The 25469-nt window shown below is 40.9% G+C and overlaps 1 protein-coding gene across 1 annotated transcript; it reads right to left on the reverse strand.

Moving 5' to 3' along the window:
* Positions 1-2034: 2034 nt before the first annotated feature.
* Positions 2035-24199, reverse strand: GTSF1 (gametocyte specific factor 1). The gene is made up of 9 exons (XM_003126205.7): positions 24141-24199; positions 21377-21421; positions 12735-12835; positions 11166-11292; positions 10650-10733; positions 10123-10186; positions 8961-9055; positions 7845-7881; positions 2035-5371 (listed from the first exon to the last, which is right to left on the reverse strand). Exons 2-8 carry the CDS (start codon positions 21390-21392, stop codon positions 7865-7867), a joined length of 504 nt encoding a protein of 167 aa, XP_003126253.1. The 5' UTR covers positions 21393-21421; positions 24141-24199; the 3' UTR covers positions 2035-5371; positions 7845-7864.
* Positions 24200-25469: the final 1270 nt, after the last annotated feature.

Here is a 25469-nt window from a genome sequence, read left to right on the forward strand (position 1 = left end):
GTGAGGCACACGGGAAGTCTGCAGTGTGACTTCTCAAGTTAGGGCATAGAAGAATTTACAGCTTCCACCTTGCTTTTAACTCAGTCTGGGGGAAAGCAGTTGACATGTTGTAAGGACACTCAGACTGTGGAGAGTTCCACATGCGGAGGAACTGAGGCCTTTTGCCAACAACCCACAATGACTTGCCAAACATGTAAGTTAGCCACCTTAGAAACAAATCTTCCAGGCTCAATCAGGTCGTCAGTGAACTGACAGCCTGACTGCAAGCACATGAAAGACCCCCAGCCAGGGTTACTCAGTTAAGCTGCTCCGGAATTCCTCACCCAAGGAAACTGTGAGGGTAATAATGTTTGTTTGTTTGTTTATTTATTTATTTGTTTTGTCTTTTTAGCACCGCACCCGCGGCATATGGAGGTTCCTAGGCTAGGGGTCTAATGGGAGCTCTAGCCACAGCAACGCCAGATCTGAGCCGTGTCTGTGACCTGCACCATAGCTCACGGCAACGCCGGATCCTTAAATCACTGAGCGGGGCCAGGGATTGAATCTGCACCCTCATGGTTCATAGTCTTGGATTCGTTCCTGCTGGGCCAAGACAGGAACTCCAATAATGTTTATTTTTCTTTTAATCCATTACACTTTGGAGAAATTTCTTATGCATCCATAGCTGGGATACAGTACACGGATGAGGTTAGCCTTGGAGAAGCACACCTCTGAGATCAAGGAAAAGATGGATGCTGCAAGAGCTAAAGTCTGGGGATGGGAAACAGAAAGTTAAGTTTGATGACCAGAATTTTCTCTAGAGATTAAGAGGCAAAGCCGTCTTCTGAAAGTAGAGGTGGGAAGTAGGGACTATCAAGTTGAGGAGAACAGTAAAAAGGGTGCAATGGTTACCAGGGAAATCTGAAAAAAGTCAAACAGGAATGAATGCCTGAGGTAAGAAATCATACATCTGAGGTGGTGTCAGCCGGCATAGTTATGTGATTTTCTATCACTGTGCTTGACAACCTAGAGGAAGCAGAGTAAGAGACAGTGGGTTTTGCTTGACTTGGGAACTGGTGAACTGGGGACAGCAGGAGAACAACAGGGTCAAGGGAACTCAGGGTGCTGTTTTCAGCCCCTGAAGTGACTGACCATGAAGTCCGAGCTGAAAGACAAAAATGAGTTGAGGGGGAAAGCCTGAGAGAATGAGAGGTTGAGTGCAAAATCAACATCTAGAGAAACAGAATGGTTGCTGAAGCCCAAAGCAGTAACTCACAAATCAGAAGTCCCAGGTTATGGTCACAGCTTACTACTAACTAGCTGTGTATTCTTGTAAAGAGAACATTTTCAGGGCCTGTTTCCCCCTCCCTTCAGGTTTAAATATATAAAAGTCTAAGTAAGAATATTGGTTTACCTACAGTAAGCACTCTGCAATGATTTTAATAATTATTCTTAGATGTTTTAAAATTATATATATTTGATACACACATATGGGGCATAATAAGATAAACACTGGGAACACCACCATTCAATTTATTAAACAGTATACTACTAATACATTTTTTCCCCCTGATCTCACCCTCTCGGCTTCTCCCCTAGAGATAACAATTATCTTGAATTTTGTATTTATCATTCTCTTTCCTCAAAAAAAAAAGTGTCATGTTCTACATCTGTAGAGGGCCTGTTTCTTTATATGTCAGATGAACTTTTGGATTAGAGGCTCTCTAAGCTCCCTTCCAGCTCTCAGTGTAAATGAGATATGATAGGTGGATATCAAAGTTACATACCTAGTGGGATCATATCAGTGCTTATTTTTCAAGGGTTTTATAAAACCACAACATTGGCTCTTCCGTTGAAATCTCCAATCAACAAAAGGATATCTCAATGGAACTTCTAATCTCAAGATCAAGACTTTCCATCACTTTCGATTTGCACCTCTGCCATAAAGTTCTACTCTAGAGAAAACCAACACAAGGAGCTAAATGATCTAAGCCCCTGACCCTCTCCAGTGAAATCCTGAAAAAGCCAAGCCTGAGGAAACAGGACTGAAGCAGATGAACTGGGAGAGCATACTTTATTTTAGTGACAAGTATTTTAACAAAAATTAAGAGGCCTGGTTGGGTTCACATGCAGTAGTTTTTCTTAAAACCTGGATTTGTTTCTTCCACATATATGTGTATATATAAACAGCATAAAATAAAACAACCAAACTTATCTTTTTCACTTTCATCAAAGGTGCTTACACTGTTTTAGTTTCATATAAATGCCGTCTTTAAACAAGGTAAACACAAATGCAAATCTGCTGACCATATTGTTGTCCTCTAGGGTTACTGTCTGGCCTAGGATACTGTTCTTCCTAGCTATAAACACCCCGAGATTTTTTTATCTGTCCTACCAGTTACCAAGTTGATAAGAGTTAAGTAAGTTGGACCAGGCAGTGGAATTGCTATGTCAAGGGCAAATAAATGCCCTGCTCATACACAGGTCTGTGTTGATCAGACCTAAATATGACTGGAATAGAAAGCAGAGACTGTTGGTATTTGGTAACAGGTTAATGAGTTGTCAGCGGCCTCTGAAGAGGCCATGATTGTAAAGTGGAATGTGAGTAGGTTCTGATCCTCAACAGTGCCAGGAAGACAGTCGTCAAAAGAATGAGCAGTCACTATAGTAATTTTCTCATGGGACTTAAGTAGTTTTCCTTATACTACCCAGGGAATTGGCACAAGAAAACAAATATTTTCTTAGTGGTATCTTTTTCCCAAGGCCAATCCTGCTTCAATCATTTAAAATATAGTACACAAATCACTTAGATTTTTATAAGCTGCCTCTTTAAAAAAATGGTAATAAGAAGTATAGTGTCATCTCCTTGGTTTCTGTCTACTTTGGAGTTTAATATGATTTGTGAAAAGTGCAACTAAAGGACTCTACGAATGACTAGAGACTAACGTTTTGTCTAAGAGACTAACACAAGCAGCTACTGTTCTGTCTCACCAATGAAAGGCTACTGCATTGTACCATGTGAAATTAAATCTAAACACTCCTTGTTTAGCTCAGGTACAGCTAGCAGGAGAGCTAAGCATCATTTATTACCTACATTTGTTTATTCCTGGTAAGAACATTTGCAAATCACAGTGGCACTTCTAGAATATCTGCAAAGAAAGGCAGTCTTCCAAAAAGCAAATCTTCTCCTTGGGGTAGAGAGAGAAGCCCAGGATAAGATCAAAATGCAGGACTCACAGGCTCTCTAAGATAAGCTTTTGAAACACATCTGCATTTAACCTTTAACCATAACACTTGACTTTAACTGAAATTAAGGTAGAATATTCAATTGTTTCCCTCCCACTGTTCACAATCCCCCTGAAAAAGAAGGTCTCAAAAATAAGTAGCTTCTCTTCCCACCTTCTGACAGAAGTAGTAAACAGTCACCTCTATGTTCTAGTTTTTGGGACTGTCCAAAAATCTCCAGCAAACTAAATCCAGACTAGTGAATCCTACACCCAATAAAAATCCTAAACAGTCTCTGAAAGCTCCCAGACCAGACAAACTGGCGGCTTTAATCATTAGTTTACTAGAGAAACAACAGGGTTGTCTATTATGTGAGCTGACAAAATTAACGTAGGCAGGCATTCTCCTATAGTGAGTGTTGTTCACTCCAAGAAACCAGATGCGTTGCAGTTAAGTTCTAGTAGTGGTGGGCAAACAACATAAGGTTTTTCATGAAGGATAGATGCTAGCCTATCTTGCTCCTTTAGATATTTAAAAAACAAAGTATTTTCTGTTTAATTCCTTCGCTGAATTGTATTCAAACAGCCAATTCCTTTTTTTTTCTTTTTTTTTTTTTTGGCTTGCCCATAGTATGCAGAGGTTCCTGGGCCAGAGTTCAAACCCTTGTTATAGCAGTAACCAGAGCCACAGTGGTGATGATGCTGGATCCTTAACACACTGATCCACCAGGGAATTCCTCAAGTAGCTAATTCTTTGCAGTAAGATCACACCCCTGTTTTTCCTAACTAGGCAGGATTTCCGGGTTACAAGTATAGTATAGACAGTTCTGGCTGTCATCATTCAAACAAATGAAATCAAAAGGGTCTTATATATTCTAATTAAGATTTTTAAAAATAAAGCTAAACTGTTTTGAGTTGTTGACTGATATATAAACATAAGTGACTAGAATTGAGGGCATAATAGGTGTTTTTTTTTTCCCTCTCCAGAAGAAATGGTCTAACTTATTCTCTTATTCACACAGCTAGGAGCAGAAGTACTACTGTACTGGGGCTTATGTTGAATCTGTTTTTAGAGACAGGAACTAAATAAAAAGATAGCTCTGCTTCATCAGGATACAATCTTGTTTTGTGTAAAACTCATGGAAGAGGCATTGCACAAGAGTGCACTCCCCCTACAAATAATGCTAAATAGATCATTTTTGGAATTATGGATCAGTATGCTTCACTCAAGTCCCTATCTATGCCAATGTCAGATCCCGAATCCTTCCTCATGCCAGATGGTTTTAAAACCAAAGCACACCAACCTGAAAACAACCAACCAAACAAAAAACTGGTTTGGAGATTAGGAAGTCTCCTTGTAAAGGCCAATAAGATGCTCTGGTAGTCAGAGCCTTGGGTGTTTGAGAAATCTAACTTATTATTCACATGTCCCAGGGTAGTCAGCAGAGCCTTCACACATTTTAGCTTTAAAGCTTAATCAAATTTCACACACAGGTGGAAAGCTATCTCTTCTCCACATGTACATTAGTTCCTCCTCTCCATTCCAATCTCCACTCCTACATAATCCACACATGGTTTGACAGCTAGTACAGTATCTAGCTGAAACGTGAGAAAGAGCAAAGAAATGAAAGAAACCTACCCTAGGTTAGAAATATTCAGGGAGCAAGATGTCCTAAAGATTCTAAACAGGAATGGGGCATACTGCTACATATAAATGCTAACAACATTAATAAACAGATGCACTCTTCAGAAAAGGCCCAATTCTACAGACGCTAAAAAGAATTTGGTCCATGTGTGTCAGAGAACACAAATACAGTTACTTTTTCCAACCCAAGTTTCTTGCCTACTTCAGCTAAATCCTTTAGGATAACTTTAAATGATTCTGTTTCATTAATGTGGAATGGGATGTGATTTCTGATCTTGGAGCTGCAGGTACTTAACCAAACTATCAAGCTATCTACAATGGTGGTTTATTCAAAACAGTTCTTCTGAGTATGAGGGTTCTTTCTTGCATCAAATGAGTAAGGACTCAAAGAGGGGAGAAAAAAAAAGGTACTTGTCAGTTTGAAAGTCACAGACAATTTATCTTTCTATAATTAGATTAGGAGGAAAAAAAATGAAGAACCCACTGTAGCAGGAAGAAGCAAGAGTCTTCTAGGGTGTGGCATCTGCAAGGAAATGAGAAAAGAAAAAAAAAACAGAGTTCTTACTTCTTTTCATGACAAAAGCACCAACTACATCTGAAAATGGGCCACACAACTACAGCCCAATTAAAATCTCTTGGTCTGCTGGCAGATCTGTTGTTGATGGCAGAACACCAAGTACTTTCTGACCCTTACCTCTTTAGTACCACTAAGCACATAGAAACTTGTTAATTGAATTAAAAAAACATTCTATACAGAGATCAATATATACTCCTTGTGTCAACAGTTTCATGGGTGAGGAGAAAATCAGAATTGACCATCCAGGCAATTGACTTCTCCAGACAATTCTGGATTAATTCTAATTATATTGATATTTTTCTCTTCTCATATACTGTAGCTACTCATTAATTCAATATTTTTGAGCCATTAGAATGTACATTAGGAGAACAAAAATTAATATGGTATTACCTGCTTTTGAGGCACTGTCTGGTAAAATTGGAGTTGTTGATAAAGACACAAATGGGATAAAAAACATTAAGTGCAAGGCGAACAAACCCTTATCATGTATGTGCATTAAAAAAATTCTCCACCCATTCTTATGTGCCTTAAGGGAATAAGTCATGTCTTCTATCTTTGGGTGTGTGTACCCACCCAAAGAAGGGAATTCTGCAACAACCAGGCATTCAAAAATGATGTTTATTGGAGTTCCTGTTGTGGCTCAGTGGAAATGAATCTGACTAGTATCCATGAGGATGCAGGTTCGATCCCTGCCCTCTCTCAGTGGGTTACGGATCCAGCGTCTGTGAGCTGTGGTGTAGGTTACAGAAAAAGCTTGTATTCTGCGTTGCTGTGGCTGTAGTGCAGGCTGGCAGCTGTACGGCTCCAGTTCGACCCCTAACCTGGGACCTTCCACATGCCGAGGGTGAGCCCCTTAAAAAAAAAAAAGACAAAAAATGATGTTTATTAAGAGGATAAGAAGGTCTGTGTCTGTTTAAAGCTTCTTATCTATTTTTCTCCCTGATTCCTCAGGGTTTACGCAGAAAAAAAATTTCAGTGTGTAAGGAGTTTATCAGCAAAGAGTTAAGTTACAAAGCAGAAAAATAATAGAGGGGAGTTCCTGTCGTGGTGCAGTGGAAATGAATCTGACTAGGAGCCATGAGGTTGCAGGTTCCATCCTTGGCCTTGCTCAGTGGGTTAAGGATCTGGTGTTGCCATGAGCTGTGGTGTAGGTAGCCGATGTGGCTTGGATCCTGCGTTGCTGTGGTTGTGGTGTAGGCTGGCAGCTGTAGCTCCAATTGAACTCCTAGCCTGGGAATCTCCATATGCTGCGAGGGCAGCCCTAAAAAGCAAAAAAAAAAAAAAAAAGTGATAGACATTTCTCCTAGGCTTTCACTTCAGAGAAGCCATTTTAGTAGGTAGCTACCCATCCTGTATGAGCATCAAACATCTAATGCAGCGTGTCAGAGAAGGATTCAAAGTTCACCATTTACCCAGGTCTGTATGTCCTTTCTTGATACACCCCAGTGTAGTTGTGTCTCTTTCCTTTCTGGGGCCAAATCCTATTTTCTGGCTTCCAGATATATTTAGTAATTTGATGTCAGAACCTACCAATAAAATTGGCGAATTTTACAGTATGGAGAAACAAGTGATATTGTGGTATTTGCTCTTAGAATCTCTTTCCTGCTTCTCACTGGAAGAAACATCCACGTTGGCACAAAATAAACCCTGACTCACAGAAGATCCATCTACTTCACTGTCCAGAAAAAGTGAATGGATTAGAAGGCTACAGGCCATTCATTCAACAGTTATTCACTGAAGGTCTACTATCTATAAAACAGTGGGGGGTTATCATCCCCTTCCCAGCCCAATAATATTCCTGTTGCCAGAAGCAGTGTGGCTGGGCAACCTCAGCAAGACAGCATTTGAAGGTTAAATCTGGTTCTGCTATGGGTATACAGGGTGACCTAAAGAAGGGCTTCATCTGTGAAAATGAAAAGATTTTGGTTTCTTTATATAGACTTTGGGAGTTTCTGCTAAATCAAATATTCAGATAAGATCAACAGTGCAAGACTTTTAGAGACCCAAAACTTTAAAGTGCTCATTAAAAAGAGTATGAATTTTTTGATGAGTGTTAAACTGTACTGCACTGGGAAAGAATTGCAGAGCAGTGAAGCACAGCTGTCTGATTAATCTCAGTCCATTAAAAAAGCATGATAGATCTAGAATGCAACTTTGATAAAAAAAAAAAGAAAAAGGCAATGCATACTAACATTAGGGAAAGCAACTTGGCATGTAACAAAATTCTAATTTAACTAGTAAATGCCTATTCATTAGTGTGTAAAGCCATAACAGAGGCTATATACTTAAAAAACACAGGCACACACAAAGCTTTAATTCGGTACCATAATCAGAAAGAAAATTGGACTCATATTGCTTTATGTCCAGTTATCTCTTGCTACCATCTGAAGAAACAGTGAAATAAAACTGAAACACTTACTTGATGAGATAGATATTCAGTTACTGTGCATTTCCATCTACGGAGTAGAAATATTTCAAAATAAGTATACCATGTCAATTGAAATTCACTTCATTCCCTATTCTTACTAAACACAAATGACTTATTCCTGGAGTAGATGGAATTATAATATTTAAAGTCGAAGAATTTAAAATTAACATGGATTCTACTCAAGAGCATGGGAAAAGCAAAGAGTCCTCTACCTATTAGGCCTTTATGGCATATGATTTGGTGATCTCATTTTTGGGGAAATTTAAGTATCCAAAGAAAAATGTTTTAAAGGGGATCCTCTAGCCATCTAAAAATTATCTCAAACAGTAGCAAACACTGAAATCAAGGGAATCTGAATTTGGAGGCAACATTAGGAAAAGAAAGTTTGTATTAAATAAAAATGATAGGAGTTCCCTCATGGCTCCATGGGTTAAGGATCTGATCTTGTCACTGCTGTGGCTCTCGTTACAGCTGTGGCGTGGGTTCGATCCCTGGCCCAGGAACTTCCACATGCTATGGGTGCAGCAAAAAAAAAAAAAAAAAAAAAAAGACAATATCTTGGGTGTTCCATTTGTGGGAATTTCTTTACGAGGTTGGTATGATACGAATTTAGTGCTTGCTTACTCATCATGGTCTCTGAAACCTAGGGAAGATATCTGAATGCTATTCTTATGCTGGTTATTATAACTTATTACATTCATTTTTTCTCTACTCATTTCCTTTTAGGCCCCTGAAATCCACTTTCTAATTCCAATTCTCCATAGATATTATGCCTTGAAAACCAGGGAGAATTTCCTCTTAGCCAAAATCAAAAGCCTTTTTATTGGTCCCCAAACTTACCATGCTATTTGGTATCAGTGGTCACCTTATCTTGAAAAAATTCTTTAAGCTTCTGTGATCTTGTACTTTCCTGTTATTAGCCAGGGTCAGGACTAGGGTGAAGTGAGTGAGGTGCTTAGGGTACAATATTTAAGGAAGCACTCACTCTCAGGGTTATGTGAGTGTAAGTGTTTGTTTGTTCAGACTGAGCATATCTTCAAATAATCAAGGCCAACTGTATTTAACAAAAGGAACAGAGTAAACGCGTTTCTCCTCTATTTCACTTACTGTTTTTCCATGGCAGAACATACGGCAGAGACTTGGGAACACGCATGCCTGAAGCCAGGTTACTCTTATGTTCCATAACTATGTTGCTTGCAGGGCTGCAAAAAGAAAGATGAATTTGACTATGCCAGCATATCTGTATTCTTCAGGCAGGCACACACGAGACAATTGAAATGTGCTTTTTGTAATTTGGGGGAAAACAACAACCTTCATTCTGAAATGTAAACACATTTCCATCAAAACATTTTTGCAATTACAATGATTACCACTTCTCTGGAAAGCTCACTGTTCTGTACAGGCATTAAGATGGGTCTAACCATTTTCATTTTCTGAAATTGAGATAAACTGCAATGCCATCTACTGTTCAGTTGTATGACAGGCTCATCAACTAAATAAACTCAAGATAGAAAATAAAACGTCAAGACAACCAAACTAAAGGCAACAAATCTCATAGAACTGAGGTAAAATTAAAACTCTATCAATGGAATTCATCTTTACGTTTTTCTACCTCGGTGCTTAAGGTAAACTTAAAATAACTAACTGTACACTTACAATAGCTCCTTAACTCAGAAGCTAAGAAATAAAAATTGATAAGCATTCTATCTGAGGGAGAAAATGAGGTCATCTAGCATCTAATTCCTTAATTTTCTAATCCAGAAATATTCTCATTTGGATTTGAAACTTGATCTTTTTGAATTAGATACAAAATCAGTGGGAAGAAGGGATGCATTTTCTTCTCTACCCAGTTGGTATTATGGACTGCCCGATTTCTAGAACTTTTAGGATTACTTTTTCCTCTGATACCAGTTACCCAGAGTAAAAATGATCCACGTGACACAGGTAGAGATTTTTTTCAAAGAATTAAAATGTGCGAACCTAGTAAACAACTCAACTAAGATATAAGAATGTCTTGTGCCACTGGCTCCCTTGCTAGACTGTCAGCTAGAGTTTTTGTGTTCCTACAGTGATTAACACAGAGCATGCAACCTTTTTATGAATCAAGGAATCAATAGGGAAAAAACCCCACCCAAACTATATCTAGACTAAATTACCATCAAATAACACAATCAAGAAAATAGGTCAATGCCTGCTTTGGTGGCTTCTACTGGTAACAGAGTACTTTGATTTTGGGAGGCAGTGGTGGGAATGAGTCCATTTCATTTACCTGTTGTTGCCACAGTAGTTGGCGGTACCCCAGACAAATGTGGTGCTGGTTTGTTCCCACAAATCTGCCAAAGGAGGAAAAACATAGTTTATGGTTCTACTAGGTAAACTACCAATTCATGCTAGTTGAATCTGTAAGATGTGGAATAATAAACTTAAGTTTAGAGAAGCAAGTAAAAACTGATCAAGTACCCTGCCTAAGTGACACAGTAGCAAGAATTTAATTGAAGGATATAAACACAAGAGACATAAATAATAATAAACGTGCCTAGTAAAACCAAACACAGATGGTACAACACAATTTATGGAAAAAAATAGATGCAAAGAAGTGCTTTTTCCAATCAAGAGGAATAGGCTGTTCCACGTGTCTGCACAGAGATACAAATGTGCTTGTATGGGGCCCAATAAAAATAATAAGGCATTCTGAACCACATGGTATGTTCATAAAATAGGAAAATCTTCCTTCTGTCTAAAGCAAATGACTTGAGATTTAGATGTTGCGAAGAAGAAGATGTAGAGGCACTTCACCTTTATCCCAGTCTTCATCGCAAGGAGGGCACTGCCATGTGCTCTCAGCCAGGGTCTCTTGTCCAAGGTTCCTGGTTTGGTTGACTGCAAGACAACAGGGATTCTGACTTAAGAAGAGGACATTATCAAGTTATTATGTTTAAAGGGGTTAGTAGCTTAAAAGGTTGCAGGGTATCCTAACGTGTCTTTGTTTCTGAAAAATGGATGGGATGAAAGCTAAATAGAGAGGTCTTATCCCCTTGCTGACAGAAGACAAGAAAGAGAAGCAGAAGCAAAGATTCTGCCATATTTATAACAATAAAAGGATTTTAATTTTTAGGTGAATTATTAGTAAAATGAATCAGATTGTTCAGAAGATAAAGTAGTCTGACAAACACAACCTGACATAAAAGAGCAGAAAAGTACTATTCTTTTGAAATGATAAAAGCCAAAAATCAAGGTGATAATGTAGCATCATACAAATGTGAAGGGGCTAATAACCTCTAGCATTGAAACATTTCAGCTAGTCAGTCTTACCTACATCTTGCTCAATACAGCTTTTATCATCACAGCTTGAAATATGATGACTGATTTCAGCCCGAGGAACCTGATGGCGAGCATTGAAGGGACAAGTAGCCAGTTTGTTTGCGACATCAGGATGATTCTGTGAAAAAATTAAAGGGGTCCATCAATAAACTGTGGCTTAACTATGGTAGGAAAACTTATGGTACAAAATTAGGAAGGAATTATTTATCATTCATATAGACTCATAGAGACATTTCCTCAAAATCATCAAAACCTGAGCCTCTTTGTTATGACAGCAAAGACTGACAACACAGATACTAGGGTTACAGTGTATGGAAGTAAACAGAGAATTTAGGAATGAGTATTTGAACCATATCTCCTCTTGTTTACTTCTCAGAGACGCAAGATTCAGGCTGCATAGCATGTAATGGTCGAGCTCTCTGGATGTCACTGAAAACTGATATTCAGGATGAATAGCGACACTAAAACACTCAGCCTGCATTGCAGTAGTGCCCCTGCTACTGCAATATAATAGTGCAGGAAAAGAGCTGTTGGAAGGGAGCTGCAGAAGAGGCAAATGCAAAGATTTTTCAGATTAACACAGGAATGCTTATTTAAAGTAATGATGCCTGAAATGAGGCTCTGAACAACTTGAACTTTATTTCAGCTATTTCACTAAGGAAAAACCCAAACGACAGAGTCTACTCTGATCAAGTTCCTTATTTTATTTTATTTTATTATTTTTTTTGTCTTTTTGCTTCTTGGGCTGCTGCTGCAGTGTATGGAGGTTCCCAGGCTAGGGGTCGAATTGGAGCTGTAGCCACTGGCCTACGCCAGAGCCATAGCAACACGGGATCCGAGCCACATCTGAGACCTACACCGCAGCTCACGGCAATGAGCAAGGCCAGGGATCAAACCCACAACCTCATGGTTCCTAGTCGGATTCGTTAACCACTGCGCCACGATGGTGTGCAATAGCTTGATGTGGAATTTAGTTCCTAGACCAGAGATTGAACCCAGGGCACAGCAGTGAAAGTGCCAAGTCCTAACCACTAACCAGGAACTCCCTGCTTTTTTGAGTATTATTTGTGATATATCTTTTGCTTCTAATAAATTTTTTAAATTACTGGTAAATTTAACATAGGATTTGGGTGATATTAAACACTTTATTTTGTTCTCTTGTTTTGTTTTAAAATAAGGAACTAAATTATTTGATATTTACAAAATTTGGCTTTTTAGGAGTTCCCGTCATGGCTCAGTGGTTAACGAATCTGACTAGGAACCATGAAGTTGCGGGTTCCATCCCTGGCCTCGCTCAGTGGGTTAAGGATCCGGTGTTGCTGTAAGCTGTGGTGTAGGTCGTAGATGTGGCTCGGATCTGGTGTGGCTGTGGCTGTGGTGTAGGCCAGTGGCTACAGCTCCGATGGGACCCCTAGCCTGGGAACCTCCATATGTTGTGGGTGTGGCCCTAGAAAACACACACACAAAAAAAGGATCTCAAAAAAAAAAAAACCCCAAATTTGGCTTTTTAAAAGAACTCAGGAGGGCATCACAAGGCAAATTACAAAAATAATACCCTACCTTTCTGCACTTGATAAGATGATACGGAAACCTGCAGGCCCTGATCTGGTGATTTTTATCATAGGGGCATTGTATGAGCTTTTCAGGGTCCAGGGAATCGACTGAAAGAAAGAAAAACAAGGTGAGCATAAAGCTTAACAGGCCCTTGTAAAAACTTCAATATCCCCGGCACATTGGATTTTTCAACAGAATCTGTAAGAACTGAACAAGACAGTCTGATGACGACTTGGAATTTTTAAAAAAACATTTGAAGATATTTAACTCTAAGAAGATAAAATGTGTTATCATATCTTAGTTAGTCCAGCAAAGCCAGCAATCATGGGAGGTGGTCTTCATATTTGGTTGTACATAAGTATTATTTTCATTGTTGGTTACCCTTATTATAAACTAAAAATTAAGTAGGAGGTCCTGTCGTGGCTCAGAGGTTAACGAATCTGACTAGGAACCATGAGGTTGTGGGTTCAATCCCTGGCCTCGCTCAATGGGTTAAGGATCTGGCGTTGCCGTGAGCTGTGGTATAGGTCGCAGATGAGGCTCAGATCCTGAGTTGCTGTGGCTTTGGCATAGGCCAGAGGCTACAGATCTGACTGGACCACTAGCCTGGGAACCCCCTATGCCATGGGTGTGACCCTAGAAAAGACAAAAAAAAAAAATTAAATTAAATGACATATTTTCCTTTTTTAAAATGCTAATTCAGAGAGAGGCATTCTTATCTCCAGCTAGCTCAACCAGAGCTTCCCAGCCAGTATGCTGAAGGCTGGAATGGATGGTATTGATACAGTGATATGGGGGCTCAGTGCATGTGTTCCCACTTCTTCAACTAGTCCAAAGGCAAGTTGAGGGTAGTTAACCCCCTACACTAGCATCCCTATTTACTAGTACGCCATGACATGAAAAAAGTTGGTAAGCATTGCTCTGTATCAGTTACATGTTCTATAGAAGCTTGAGAAATACTCATTGATAGATTTCATTTCAGCTGTGTGCTTTAACATACATCTATAAGTAGTTCCTGATCTTGGTTAATCTAGTTACCTCTCAAATGAAACCAATACCCTTACCAGATAGAGAGTTTTACTTTTTATATTTGCAAGATAAGGAGAAAAAAACCAGACAATTCTTTAATTTGGTGATTATCAAATTGGCCAGACAAAAATGTAGAATAATCTGCAAAAAGAGAACTTTTTTTGGGGGGAGTGCTGTGTGGAAGTTCCCAGGTTAGGGATCAAACCCAAGCCACAGCAGCACCTTGACTGCTACAGTGACAAGGCTGGAACCCCAATCCAAGGTGCCACAAGGGGACTCCCCAAAAGAGAACCTCTTAAGGTTAAGATAACCGTGGATATATAGAGCTGCTGTGTGAAAGAAAGCCCCTAACCTATATCGAGCTATTTAAAAATACTCTTATGTAGTTCTCCAGTGGCATAGCAGGTTAAGGATGTGGTGTTGTCACTGCTGTGGTGCCGGTTCAATCTCTGGCCTAGAAATTTCTGCATGCCATGGGTGCAGCCAAAAAAAAGTACCCTTATACTTTCAGGGACCATTTCAATAGTTTTTTGTTTTGTTTTGTTTGTTTTTGTTTTTGTTTTTTTGCTTTTTAGGGCTGTACCCGAGGCATATGGAGGTTCCCAGGCTAGGGGTCGAATTAAAGCTGTAGGCACTGGCCTACACCACAACCACAGTAATGCCAGGTCCGAGCCTTGTCTGTGACCAACACCATGCTGGATCCTTAACCAATGAGCAAGGCCAGGGATCAAACCTGTGTCCTCATGGATCTTAGATTTGTTTCTGCTGAGCCATGATGGGAACTCCCCCATTTCAATAGTTTGAACAGATAATAGAGAAGTTTTTCAATGTGTAAAACTATTCTTAGGCTTTGCAAAATGTGCAGGCTGAGCCCCAAATTTTAACAAGCCTTGTTAAAAAAGGGAAATTAAATGGTTAAGCATATCCTGAACATATCATGAGGACAAGAGGCAACCTAATAAAATGCCGTTGCCACCACTGACGGCAATAATAAAAGTGAAATAAGATAAACAATTCACATTTGATAAGAAGCTTATAAACCTGGAGACTGCTATGAAAATCAGAAGCCAGTGGGGAACTGAAACAGTTTCACTGGAAGAGTGGTAAACACGGGATAAATTGCTAACGATGATCACGATGCAAATGAGCCAGAAAGGTGACTTGAAGGACAGAATGAATAGGAATGAAAAGGCTTAGAGGACAAGTAGGCTTGTTATGCCAACCAGGCTTTTTCTGACCAGAAATCTTTTCATATTTCTGAAGCTTCAGGAAACCCAGGGAGAGTTTACAGATGAAATTCTAGTTTCCCTTCATTTAATCCATTCCATCACTAGCAAATGATAGCCCATGTCAGCAGCTGATGGACTGGATGGACATTATGATTCATACACACTTTACTGCCCATACAGTGACAATCATCAGTGTTGACAATGATAGCTTCCTTTGAAAATGCTTTACTTTCTGGTCTCTGATAACATGTCAGCTCTAAACTTTTTTTTTTTTTAAATGATGTGGTTTAACTAATCCACTAAGACTTCTTTTATTTTATTATTATTATTATTATTTTTACTTTTTAGGGCCTCACCCACAGCATATGGAAGTTCCCAGGCTAGGGGTCTAATCGGAGCTGTAGCTGCTGGCCTATGCCAGAGCCACAGCAATGCCAGATCTGAGCCGAGTCTGCGACCTACACCACAGCTCACGGTAACGCCAGATCCTTAACCCACTGAGCAAGGCCAGGGATTGAACCCACAACCTCATGGTTCCTAGTTGGATTCCCTTCTGCTGGGCCACAAAGGAACTCCTAAACTGGTTTTTTATTTTTATTTTTTCTGCTGCGCTTGTGGCATGGAGAAGCTCCCAGGACAGGGATCACATCTTTGCCACATCAGTGACCTGAGCTACAACACTGACAATGCTGGATCCTTAACCTACTGAGCTGCCAGGGCAACTCCCTAAATTGGTTTTTTAGATTAAAAAATTTTTAATTTATTTTTTTTTATCTTTCGTCCTTTTAGGGCCAAACCCGCGGCATATGGAGGTTCCCAGGCTAGGGGTCCAATTGGAGCTGTAGCTGCTGGCCTACGCCAGAGCCATAGCAACGCCAGATCCGAGCCGAATCTGCTACCTATACCACAGTTCACGGCAATGCCAGATCCTCAACCCACCGAGCGAGGCCAGGGATCAAACTTGAAACCTCATGGTTCCTAGTCAGATTTGTTTCTGCCACATCACTACAGGAACTCAATTTCATTTTTGATTAAAAATATTATTTTTAATTAAAAATTTTTAATGGAAAGGAGTTCCCTCTTGCCTCAGCAGCTTAAGGATCCAGAGTGGTCACTGCTGTGGTGAGGGTTTGATCCCTCACCTGGGAACTTCTGCATGCTGCGGGTGAGGTCTCCCCAAATTTTTAATGGTAATAACATATATATAACACAAAATTTACTATCTTAACCATTTTAAAGTGTCTAGTTCAGCCAAGACATGGACTCAACCCAAATGTCCACTGATAGATGACTGGATTAGGAAGATGTGGTCTATGTCTGCAATGGAATACTATTCAGCCATAAAAAAGAACAAAATAATACCATTTGCAGCAACATGGATGGAACCAGAGACTCTCATCCTGAGTGAAGTAAGTCAGAAAGACAAATACCATATAATATCACATATTTGGAATATAACATATGGCACAAAGGAACCTTTCCACAGAAAAAAAAATCATGGACTTGGAGGACAGACTTGTGGTTGGTTGCCAAGGAGGAAGGGGAGGAGGTGGGAGAGACTGGGAGCTTGGGGTAAATAGATGCAGAATGTTGCCTTCGGGATTTATTAGCAGGGGGATCCTACTGTGTAGCACTGGGAACTCTGTCTAGTCACTTATGATGGAACATGTAATGTGAGAAAAAAGAATGTATACATGTAAGTGTAACTGGGTCACCATGTTGTATAGTAGAAAAAAAAATATATAAATAAATGATAAAAAAAAATAAAGTGTCTAGTTCAGTGGTGTTAAGTATATTCATACCATTGTGCAACCAATCTCCAGAACTTTTTTTCTTCTTTTTTGGCCACCCTGTGGCATGTGGAGTTCCAGGGCCAGGGATCAGATCCAAGGCACAGTTATGACTTATGCTGCAGCTGCGGCAATGCAGGATCCTTAACTCACTGTGCTGGGCCAGGGATTGGACCTGTGTCCCAGTGCTCCTACAGATGCTGTTGATCCCACTGCTCCACAGTAGGAACTCCAATCTCCAGAACTTTTCATCTTTCGAAAGTGAAACTCTATACCCATTAAACGACTCCCATTTGCTCCTCCCTGCAACTCCTGGAAACCACTATTCTTTTTATTTCTATGAGTTTAGAATGACTATTCTAGAGACTTCATATAAGTAAAATCTTACAGCATTTGTCTTTTTGTGACTGATTTATTTCACTTACCATAACGTCCTCAAAGTGTATACAAAGTGTAGCATGTGAAAAGACTTCCTGTACCTATTTTGCTATCTGCTTTTTGTCTTTTTAGGGTCACACCCGAGGCATAGGGTGGTTCCCAGGCTAGGGGTCTAATTGGAGCGGTAGACGCCGGCCTATGCCAGAGCCACAGCAACGCCAGATCTGAGCCACATCTGCGACCTACACCACAGCTCACGGTAACGCCGGATCCTTAACCCACTAAGCAAGGCCAGGGATTGAACCAGCAACCTCACAGTTCCTAGTAGGATTTGTTCCCCTGCACCACGACAGGAACTCTGCTATTTGCTTTTTGTTTTGTTTTAAATTAAAAAAACCTTGGAGTTCTCATCGTGGCTTAGTGGATTAAGGACCTGACATTGTCTCTGTGAGAATGTGGGTTTGATCCTTTGCTTCACTCAGTGGGCTAAGGATCTGGCATTGCTGTAAGCTGCAGCAGAGGCTGCAGATGCAGCTCAGATTTGGTTGTAGTGTAGGCCTCAGCTGCAGCTCTGATGGGACCCCTGGCCCAGGAACTTCTATATGCTGGTGTGGCCATAAAAAGAAAAAAATTTTTTTTAAACTTTTTTTTAGCCATACCTGCAGCATGCAGAAGTTCCCTGGTCAGGAATCAAACCTGAGCCATAGCAGCAACCAGAGCCATAGCAATGACACTGCTGGATCCTTAACCCATTGAGCCACAAGGGAACTCCTATATGCTTTTTTTTAAAAAAAACTTAATATATCTTAGAACTCCTTCTATGTCAGTACTTAAGAAATATTGTATTGTTTGAGTTCCCATTTTGGCTCAGCGGCTAATGAACCCACTAGCATCCATGAGGACTCGGGTTCAATCCCTGGCCTTGCTCAGTGGGTTAAGGATCCGGTGTTGCCATGAGCTGTGGTGTAGGCCGCAGAAGTGGCTTGGACCTTGAGTTGCTGTAGCTGTGATGTAGGCCCTCGGCTACAGCTCCAATTCAACTCCTAGCTTGGGAACCTCCATATGCCGCCAGTGTGGCCCTAAAAAGATGGAAAAAAAAAAAAAGAAATAATGTATTGCTGCATATGGATATACCATAGATCCTTAATCAGTTCCCTCACTGATAGAGATTTAAGTTGTTTCCAGGATTTTTTTAGATTGCTGTGACTAGCAATCTAATATATACTTCTTTGTGCCTTGTATATCTCTTGGACAGATACCTAAGAGTGCTACAATGAAGTATATATGCATTTAAAGTTGTAATAAATACTATCAAACTGCTAGCAAAAATTTTGAATGGCTTTCTGGGAATATAGCTTAATTTGGAAAATAAAGTAGGCCCTATGGACAGCTTCCTCCAAAAGCATAGATTCAGATATTCCTCATATGTGGGTGGGGCCCAGAACCCATGGTGAGAAACAGAGGAAACTTCATGGAAACAAGGAACTAAATCTGACAAGAGTATTACCAGCTAAGAGGTACTACTCAAAGACAGAAGCTGGAGATCTTCAGTAGTCTATCAGATTAAGGTTAGAGTTTTGGATCAATTTGGGTAAAAGATAAAGTGTATTCTAAAGCAATGTTTCCCTAACATGATTCTTGGTGTTAAATCACTTGGGGACTGTGTTAAAATGCAGGTTCTGATTCAGCAGGTTTGAGATGAAGCCTGACACTGTGCATTTCTAATATACTCCCAGGAGATATTTTTCTTTTTCAAATCTTAAAACAATGAAGTTTTTTAAGAAAGACATAAGCAGAAAGAAATGCTACAGACTTAAAGGAGTTGATTCTTCACAAGCTAACTTATTTATTAAATTTATTTAATTACAAAACAAAAATTTTAAATATACAGCAGAATTCACCTTTTCCTTCTTTTTTAAACAAAAATCTATTGATTATCACTATGTAAAAATGTTTGCGCCATGTAGCAATAATTAAAAGAATCAGGTGATATATATATCACCACTGAAGAAAGTAAAGAATGAGAGATATAAACAGGAGATCTTGCTTTCTAATTTAATACTGTGTAGAGTAAGCTTCCAAGAATAAATAAAATGTAACTCTCTCATGGAAATTTCAGATTTTAATTAACATATTTTAAGAAAAATTAAGGCGGTGAAGGAGGGAACCCTAAAGAAGATCAAGGAGAATCAGCCTTCTAGATCCATTATTCTCAAATACTCAGATTAGCGTCATCACCTGGGAACATGTTAGAAAAGCAAGTTCTTGCATCCCAGCCCTTCTGAATCAGAAATGCTGAGAGTGGGGTCCAGCAACCTATGTTTTAATAAGCCCCCAGGTGATTCTGCTGCATGCTAAAGCTTAAGAACCTCTGATGTAGATAATTAATAAAGACCATTTCCAGGTAGTTTCTTTTTTTCCCTTTTTACGGCCACACCTGCTGCATATGGAAGTTCCGGGGCTAGGGGTCAAAATGGAGCCGCAGCTGCAGGCCTATGCCACAGCCTTAACCACTGAGCGAGGTCAGAGATCGAACCCACATCCTCACAGAGATAATATCGGGTTCTTACCCCTCTGAGACACAATGGGAACTCCTCTTGTAGTTTCTATATGTTGGTGATAAAGATTCTGTTGAATTCTTCCTTAAAGGCAGAATGGGATTAAAATATCCTTTACTTAGAACTTCCTAATTATAGAGATTCTGAACAAGACAGCAAAGTAGGAAACAAAGTAGGCTTATTGACAAGTTTCATCCACTCAGATGTTCCTCAAACTTGGTTGGGGTCTATAAACCATAGTGCCTGTGGTATTCAGTAGGGCACTACATATAAACAACATATAAGACTGGTTCTGGGAATTCCCGTCGTGGCTCAGCAGCCAGCAAACCCGACTAGCATCCATGAGGATGCAGGTTTGATCCCTGGCCTCGCTCAGTGGGTTAAGGATCCTGCATTGCTGTGGCATAGGGCAGTGGCCACAGCTCCAATTAGACCCCTAGCCTGGGAACCTCCATATGCTGCAGGTACGGCCTTAAAAAGATAAAAAAACAAAACAAAACACAGACTGCTTCTGTCCCCAACTGTGTAATCTTGGGGCAAATAAAGTCCTAGTTTCTCATTTGTAAAATTTGAGCATTAAATGAAATAATTTTTCAGGTCTCTCTTGATTTTACATTTGCATGATTCTAGGTCTCCTGGCTCCCTTTTAATTTGTTGGGCCATCTAAGATTCCTGGATCACTTGAGAAGAATCCTCCCTAGGATTTCTTTAATTCTTTTTTTTTTTTTTTTTTTAAACAAGTGGCTGCACCTGCAGCATATGGAAGTTCCCAGGCCAGGGGTCGAGCCACAGCCACTGTAGAAGCAACGCCGAGTAGTTATGTTGTGAGCCACACGGGAAGTCCGGATTTCTTTAATTCTAAAAACTTAGTGTAAATCAATATTATGTATGCCATATTACCCCTCAAAATAGGAAGAAACCAAGGGTTACTATCCCTGTGTCTTTAACAGGAGAAACTGAAGTCGTGAGGAATGAAAATGCTTCATTTAATATAGCTTAACACAGGTGTCCCAACTGTAGCTTTCAGAAAGCCTGATGACTTTTAAGATTGATTTTTTTTTTAAATCCAATAGTTTTATTCATTATTACTATTTTTTTGGTCACTCCCCAGCATGTGGAAGTTCCCAGGCCAGGGATCGAACCCAAGCCACAGCAGTGTCGATGCAGAATCCTTAACCACTAGGCCACCAGAGAATTCCTCCTATTTCTTTAAATTTCAAGTGTCTTGTTTCAAATTTGGGCACTTCTCTACATTACTAAAATACAGTCTCAGAGTTCCCATCTTGCAGAGTGCAAATGAATCTGACTAGGAACCATGAGGTTTTGAGTTCAATCCGTGGCTGCCTTCAGTGGGCTAAGGATCCAGCGTTGCCGTGAGCTGTGGTGTAGGTCACAGACACGGCTCGGATCTGGTGTTGCTGTGGCTGTGGTATAGGCCGGCAGCTGTAGCTCCGATTAGACCCCTAGCCTGGGAACCTCCATATACCTTGGGTGTGGCCCTAAAAATGAAAAAAAAAAAAAAAAAAAAGTCTCTAGGGAGACCTTTTCTTTGCAGCAGTTTAGTGAGAAATGTGAATATTTCCCAATAGAATAAAGCCTTATCAGACACAAAACTAAGTGTAAATAATTTAACTTATTTTCTAAAAGCAACAAGAGATACATACTGTAAGTTTCTTCCATGTTGGAAACGAAGGTGCCAAATCCAAGTGCTGGAGGGGTGGAGGGGAAAAAAAAAGGCAATAGTTCAGAGAATCAGAAATGAAAGGTAGCAAAAGTAGCTCTAAGAAGTGGAGTCAATCTAGAATTGAAGTTACCCAAGTTCAATTTATATCGAACACGCTTAGAGCACCTCCCCACCCCTCCCCCAGCTTCTCCTCTTTAAGGCATTCTTTGCTACTTTGAACCATTTTAAAATCATTGCCTAATTCACACTCTTGGAATAAATTCTAGGTCTCACCAACAGTTAAGAAAAACCAAATATGACTACTAAAACTGTATTCAGGTGATAAGAAGTCTTTTCTAAGTGCCCTTACAAACACTGTTTGTCACTGTTTATCGTCTATTAGGGTTTGGTACTATTTAACATTAGAGAGGCCAAATCAAACCCACAAGAATACTGTTATTTAAACTTCAGGATAAACAAAGGAATAGGGTACTATTTTAAAGCTCCCCTTTCAAGTCCTTAAAAATACAGGATGGGCAAGGTTGCCAATCTTGCTTCCCCTCCGGGACCTGGGAACCCTGGAAGCCTCTATCAGACTACACACTCAATTCATCCAATGTGCCCAGAGACATTCTAGTTCAGTACTTCCATGACTTTTCTTTTCTTTTTTTGTCTTTTTGCCTTTTTCTAGGGCTCCTTCCCGAAGCACATGGAGGTTCCTAGGCTAGTGGTCTAATCAGAGCTGTAGACGCCAGCCTTCGCCAAAGTCACAGCAACGCGGGATCCAAGCCGCATTTGCAACCTACACCACAGCTCAGGGCAGCGCCGGATCCTTAACCCACTGAGCAAGGCCAGGGATCGAACCTGCAACCTCATGGTTACTAGTCGGATTAGTTTCCACTGAGCCGCCAAGGGAACTCTTGACTTTTCTTAAATAAGATCAGGAGGGAGTTCCCGTCATGGAGCAGTGGTTAGCGAATCTGACTAGGAACCATGAGGTTGCAGGTTCGATCCCTGCCCTTGCTCAGTGGGTTAACGATCCAGCATTGCCGTGAGCTGTGGTGTAGGTTGCAGACGCGGCTCGGATCCAGCGTTGCTGTGGCTCTGGCGTAGGCTGGCAGCTACAGCTCCGATTCGACCCCTAGCCTGGGAACCTCCATATGCTGTGGGAGCGGCCCAAGAAATGGCAAAAAAAAAAAAAAAAAAAATACGATCAGGAGTGCCACACTCTTTCCAGTTTGCTTCACCTCCCCCTTCCCCCCATCTCCTATGCTAAAATGGATAGAAACTTGGTTATTTAAATCTTTCCAGTTAATACTTATTTCTTCTACGCATTAAGGGAAAACTTCTGAATGCTAGGACTTAAGAACTGTCCATTTTTGGAGTTCCCATTGTGGTGCAGCAGAAACGAATCTGACTAGTATCCATGAGGATGTGGGTACCATCCCTGGCCTCGCTAGTGGGTTGGGTATCTGGGCTTTGCCGTGAGCTGTGGTGTAGGTCGCAGATTCGGCTCAGATGCTGTGTTGTTGTGGCTGTGGTATAGGCTGGTAGCTGTAGCTCTGATTCGATCCCTAGCCTGGGAATCTCCATATGCTGTGAGTACGACCCTAAAAAGCAAACAAACAAACAAACAAAAAAAACCCAAAACCAAAACCCTCCCAAAAAACTATTTTATGCGTAACACAGTCATAAAAGAACAAGTCTGTAACAGAAATGTGAAAAATTAAAAGACAAAAAAAAATTTTTTTTTAAGTTTGAATCCTCTTCTGAGATCCCCTTATTGAGCACTGTGATTAAATAATCACTATGGGAAAAAACTAAATTTAGGTAAAACCATCCCCATAGGAAACTTCTGAAAAGTGGCCAGATTTACAGCTCTTGTCTCCAGAGGCAGCTCACCTTTGCCATCTCATATAATTCCACACCCTTCCCCCCCATTCTATGACATAAGCAGCCTTGGAACCTATGATAGGAAATACAAGTGATCAGCTGGAACTCTAGTTTAGTAATTTGCTGCAGCTCCCACCTGTAAATGCCCATCATTGGGGGAAACTGCCATAAAAGTTTTTTCATGTCTGGATTAAGGAATTCTGACTTTCTTTTTGACACGTTTTACTTATACATACTTTACATTTTTTCAATAAAAATAAAAGAATTGGAAAGAAGAACCAAGTACTATGTCCTCTGATTTTAAGACATTTAAAGGCATCAGTGCCAGCTTCAACACCTTAGAGGAAGCCACCCTATCCTTGGGGGGCAAAAAGACTAAATTACAAGCAGATGAAAGGCACTGGAATCCACAGTCTCATCAGTCACTCAGCCCTGTCCACTTAAGTATCTTCCGTACCAAACTGTTAAGAAGTGCTTCTTTACACTTTCCCTAGTACCAGGCCACAGAGAAACGGACAAATTACGGTTGGTCCAGCTTGGGGGCTGGTTGTGTGTAGTTTGAAGAAACTGGTTAAAATCGTAACAGAGCTGGGGTCTCACTAACACCGTTTTTTCTTCCTTAAAACAATCAGAGTTGATTTAAATCATGGAACTAAACTGGAGAGGGTGGGGAAGGTGGTTCAAAGAACGGAGACAAAGGAGGCGGGGAGGCCTTCGAGGGGACGAAGCAGCCGCGGCACCACCAGTTGCCAAAACTCACGAGGCTGAAAGCTCTGGCTGGAAAAGAGAAGATACTAGACGTGACGGTGTCCCAGCCCATTAAAGGGGAGTTGTTTGAATGCCCCAAGCCAGGGCCGGGGTACTTTTCCTACCTCGGCGGAGACACGCTCTCCCTACAGCCGCCTTCTCCAGACACCCGCGCCCCAGCAACGCTCACTTCCGGCCCCTGACGTTAGGGGGTGGGGCTCCCACTTCCTGTGACGGAGGTGGCGTGGGGGAGGGGCTGGGCTGCGCCCGAGCGAGGGCCGTGGGCCTCCTCGGCCCTCCCGCCTCAGGCACCTCTCACCCCTCAGGCCTGTGCTTTGCTGGCTCCCTGACGTAACGACCCTGACCGTGGCCTTGTGTGGATGGAGCTCACCCTGCCTCCCCCAGCCTTGCGGCGGCCATCTTAGAAAAGACAATGGGCGCTTAGAAATGGGCGTTCGAGTCGGGGATGGGACTCCTTAGAGGTTGGTGGATACCGGTGAGAAAGAAGCTTGTTTGTGGAAGATGTCCAGGTAGTAAGATAAAGTAGATTTTTGAGGGTAGGGAAGAGGAAAATTGGAAAGGAGAGAAGCAGACGGAACCGGCCCCCCCCAACCCAATAACTAATCTCTGAGAATAGGAATCTAGTTGTTTTTGTCTAGCACACGTTTTAGATTCTCAAAAATCAATAATAGTTTGAGACTGCTTGGTAGGATGGATGCCCTAGTCAGATTAAAGGGAGTTTTATTTTATTTATTTTTTTGTCTTTTTGCCTTATCCTAGGGCTGCTCCTGTGGCATATGGAGGTTCCCAGGCTAGGGGTCGAATTGGAGCTGTAGCCGCCGGCCTACGCCAGAGCCACAGCAACGCGAGATTTGAGCCGCGTCTGCAACCTACATCACAGCTCAGGGCAACGCCGGATCCTTAACCCACTGAGCAAGGGCAGGGACCGAACCTGCAACCTCATGGTTCCTAGTCGGATTCGTTAACCACTGCACCACGACGGGAACTCCTAAAGGGAGTTTTAGAGTTGAGGTGAGAACTCAAGGTAAAGAGGGCTAGAAAATTATAATTTGATAGGGGAAAACCAAACATATTGTGAACCTTTGTTTTGGAAACTGTGATACCAAAAAAAAAAAAAAAAAAAAAGGAAGCAGTAGTTCTTGTCTCCAAGGTGCTAGGAAAACAGGCCCCAAAGTGGATAAAAGGTTAAATGGCAGTGTAACAGATGCTAGAAAAGTGGCTGAGACTGTAAATTATATTAGGAAATCAGTGGGGCCCACAGTGACCTGAGGAGGGCTTTATGGAGAAAAGGGACTTGTGACCTTTGGAGATTTAAACAGGAAAAAGGAAGGGGTTGACACTACAGGTAGATCTTGCATTTTTCAAAACCAAGAAGTAAAAGATATTACAAATTTTTGTATTGCCCAAGGTAGGAGGAGGCACTCTGGGATTAG

This window comes from Sus scrofa, chromosome 5 (genome assembly GCF_054392235.1).
Source record: "Sus scrofa isolate SSC_HxYL_T2T_F1_AM1 chromosome 5, Sscrofa_HxYL_maternal_Yorkshire_Landrace_v2.0, whole genome shotgun sequence".
NCBI lineage: Eukaryota > Metazoa > Chordata > Mammalia > Artiodactyla > Suidae > Sus > Sus scrofa.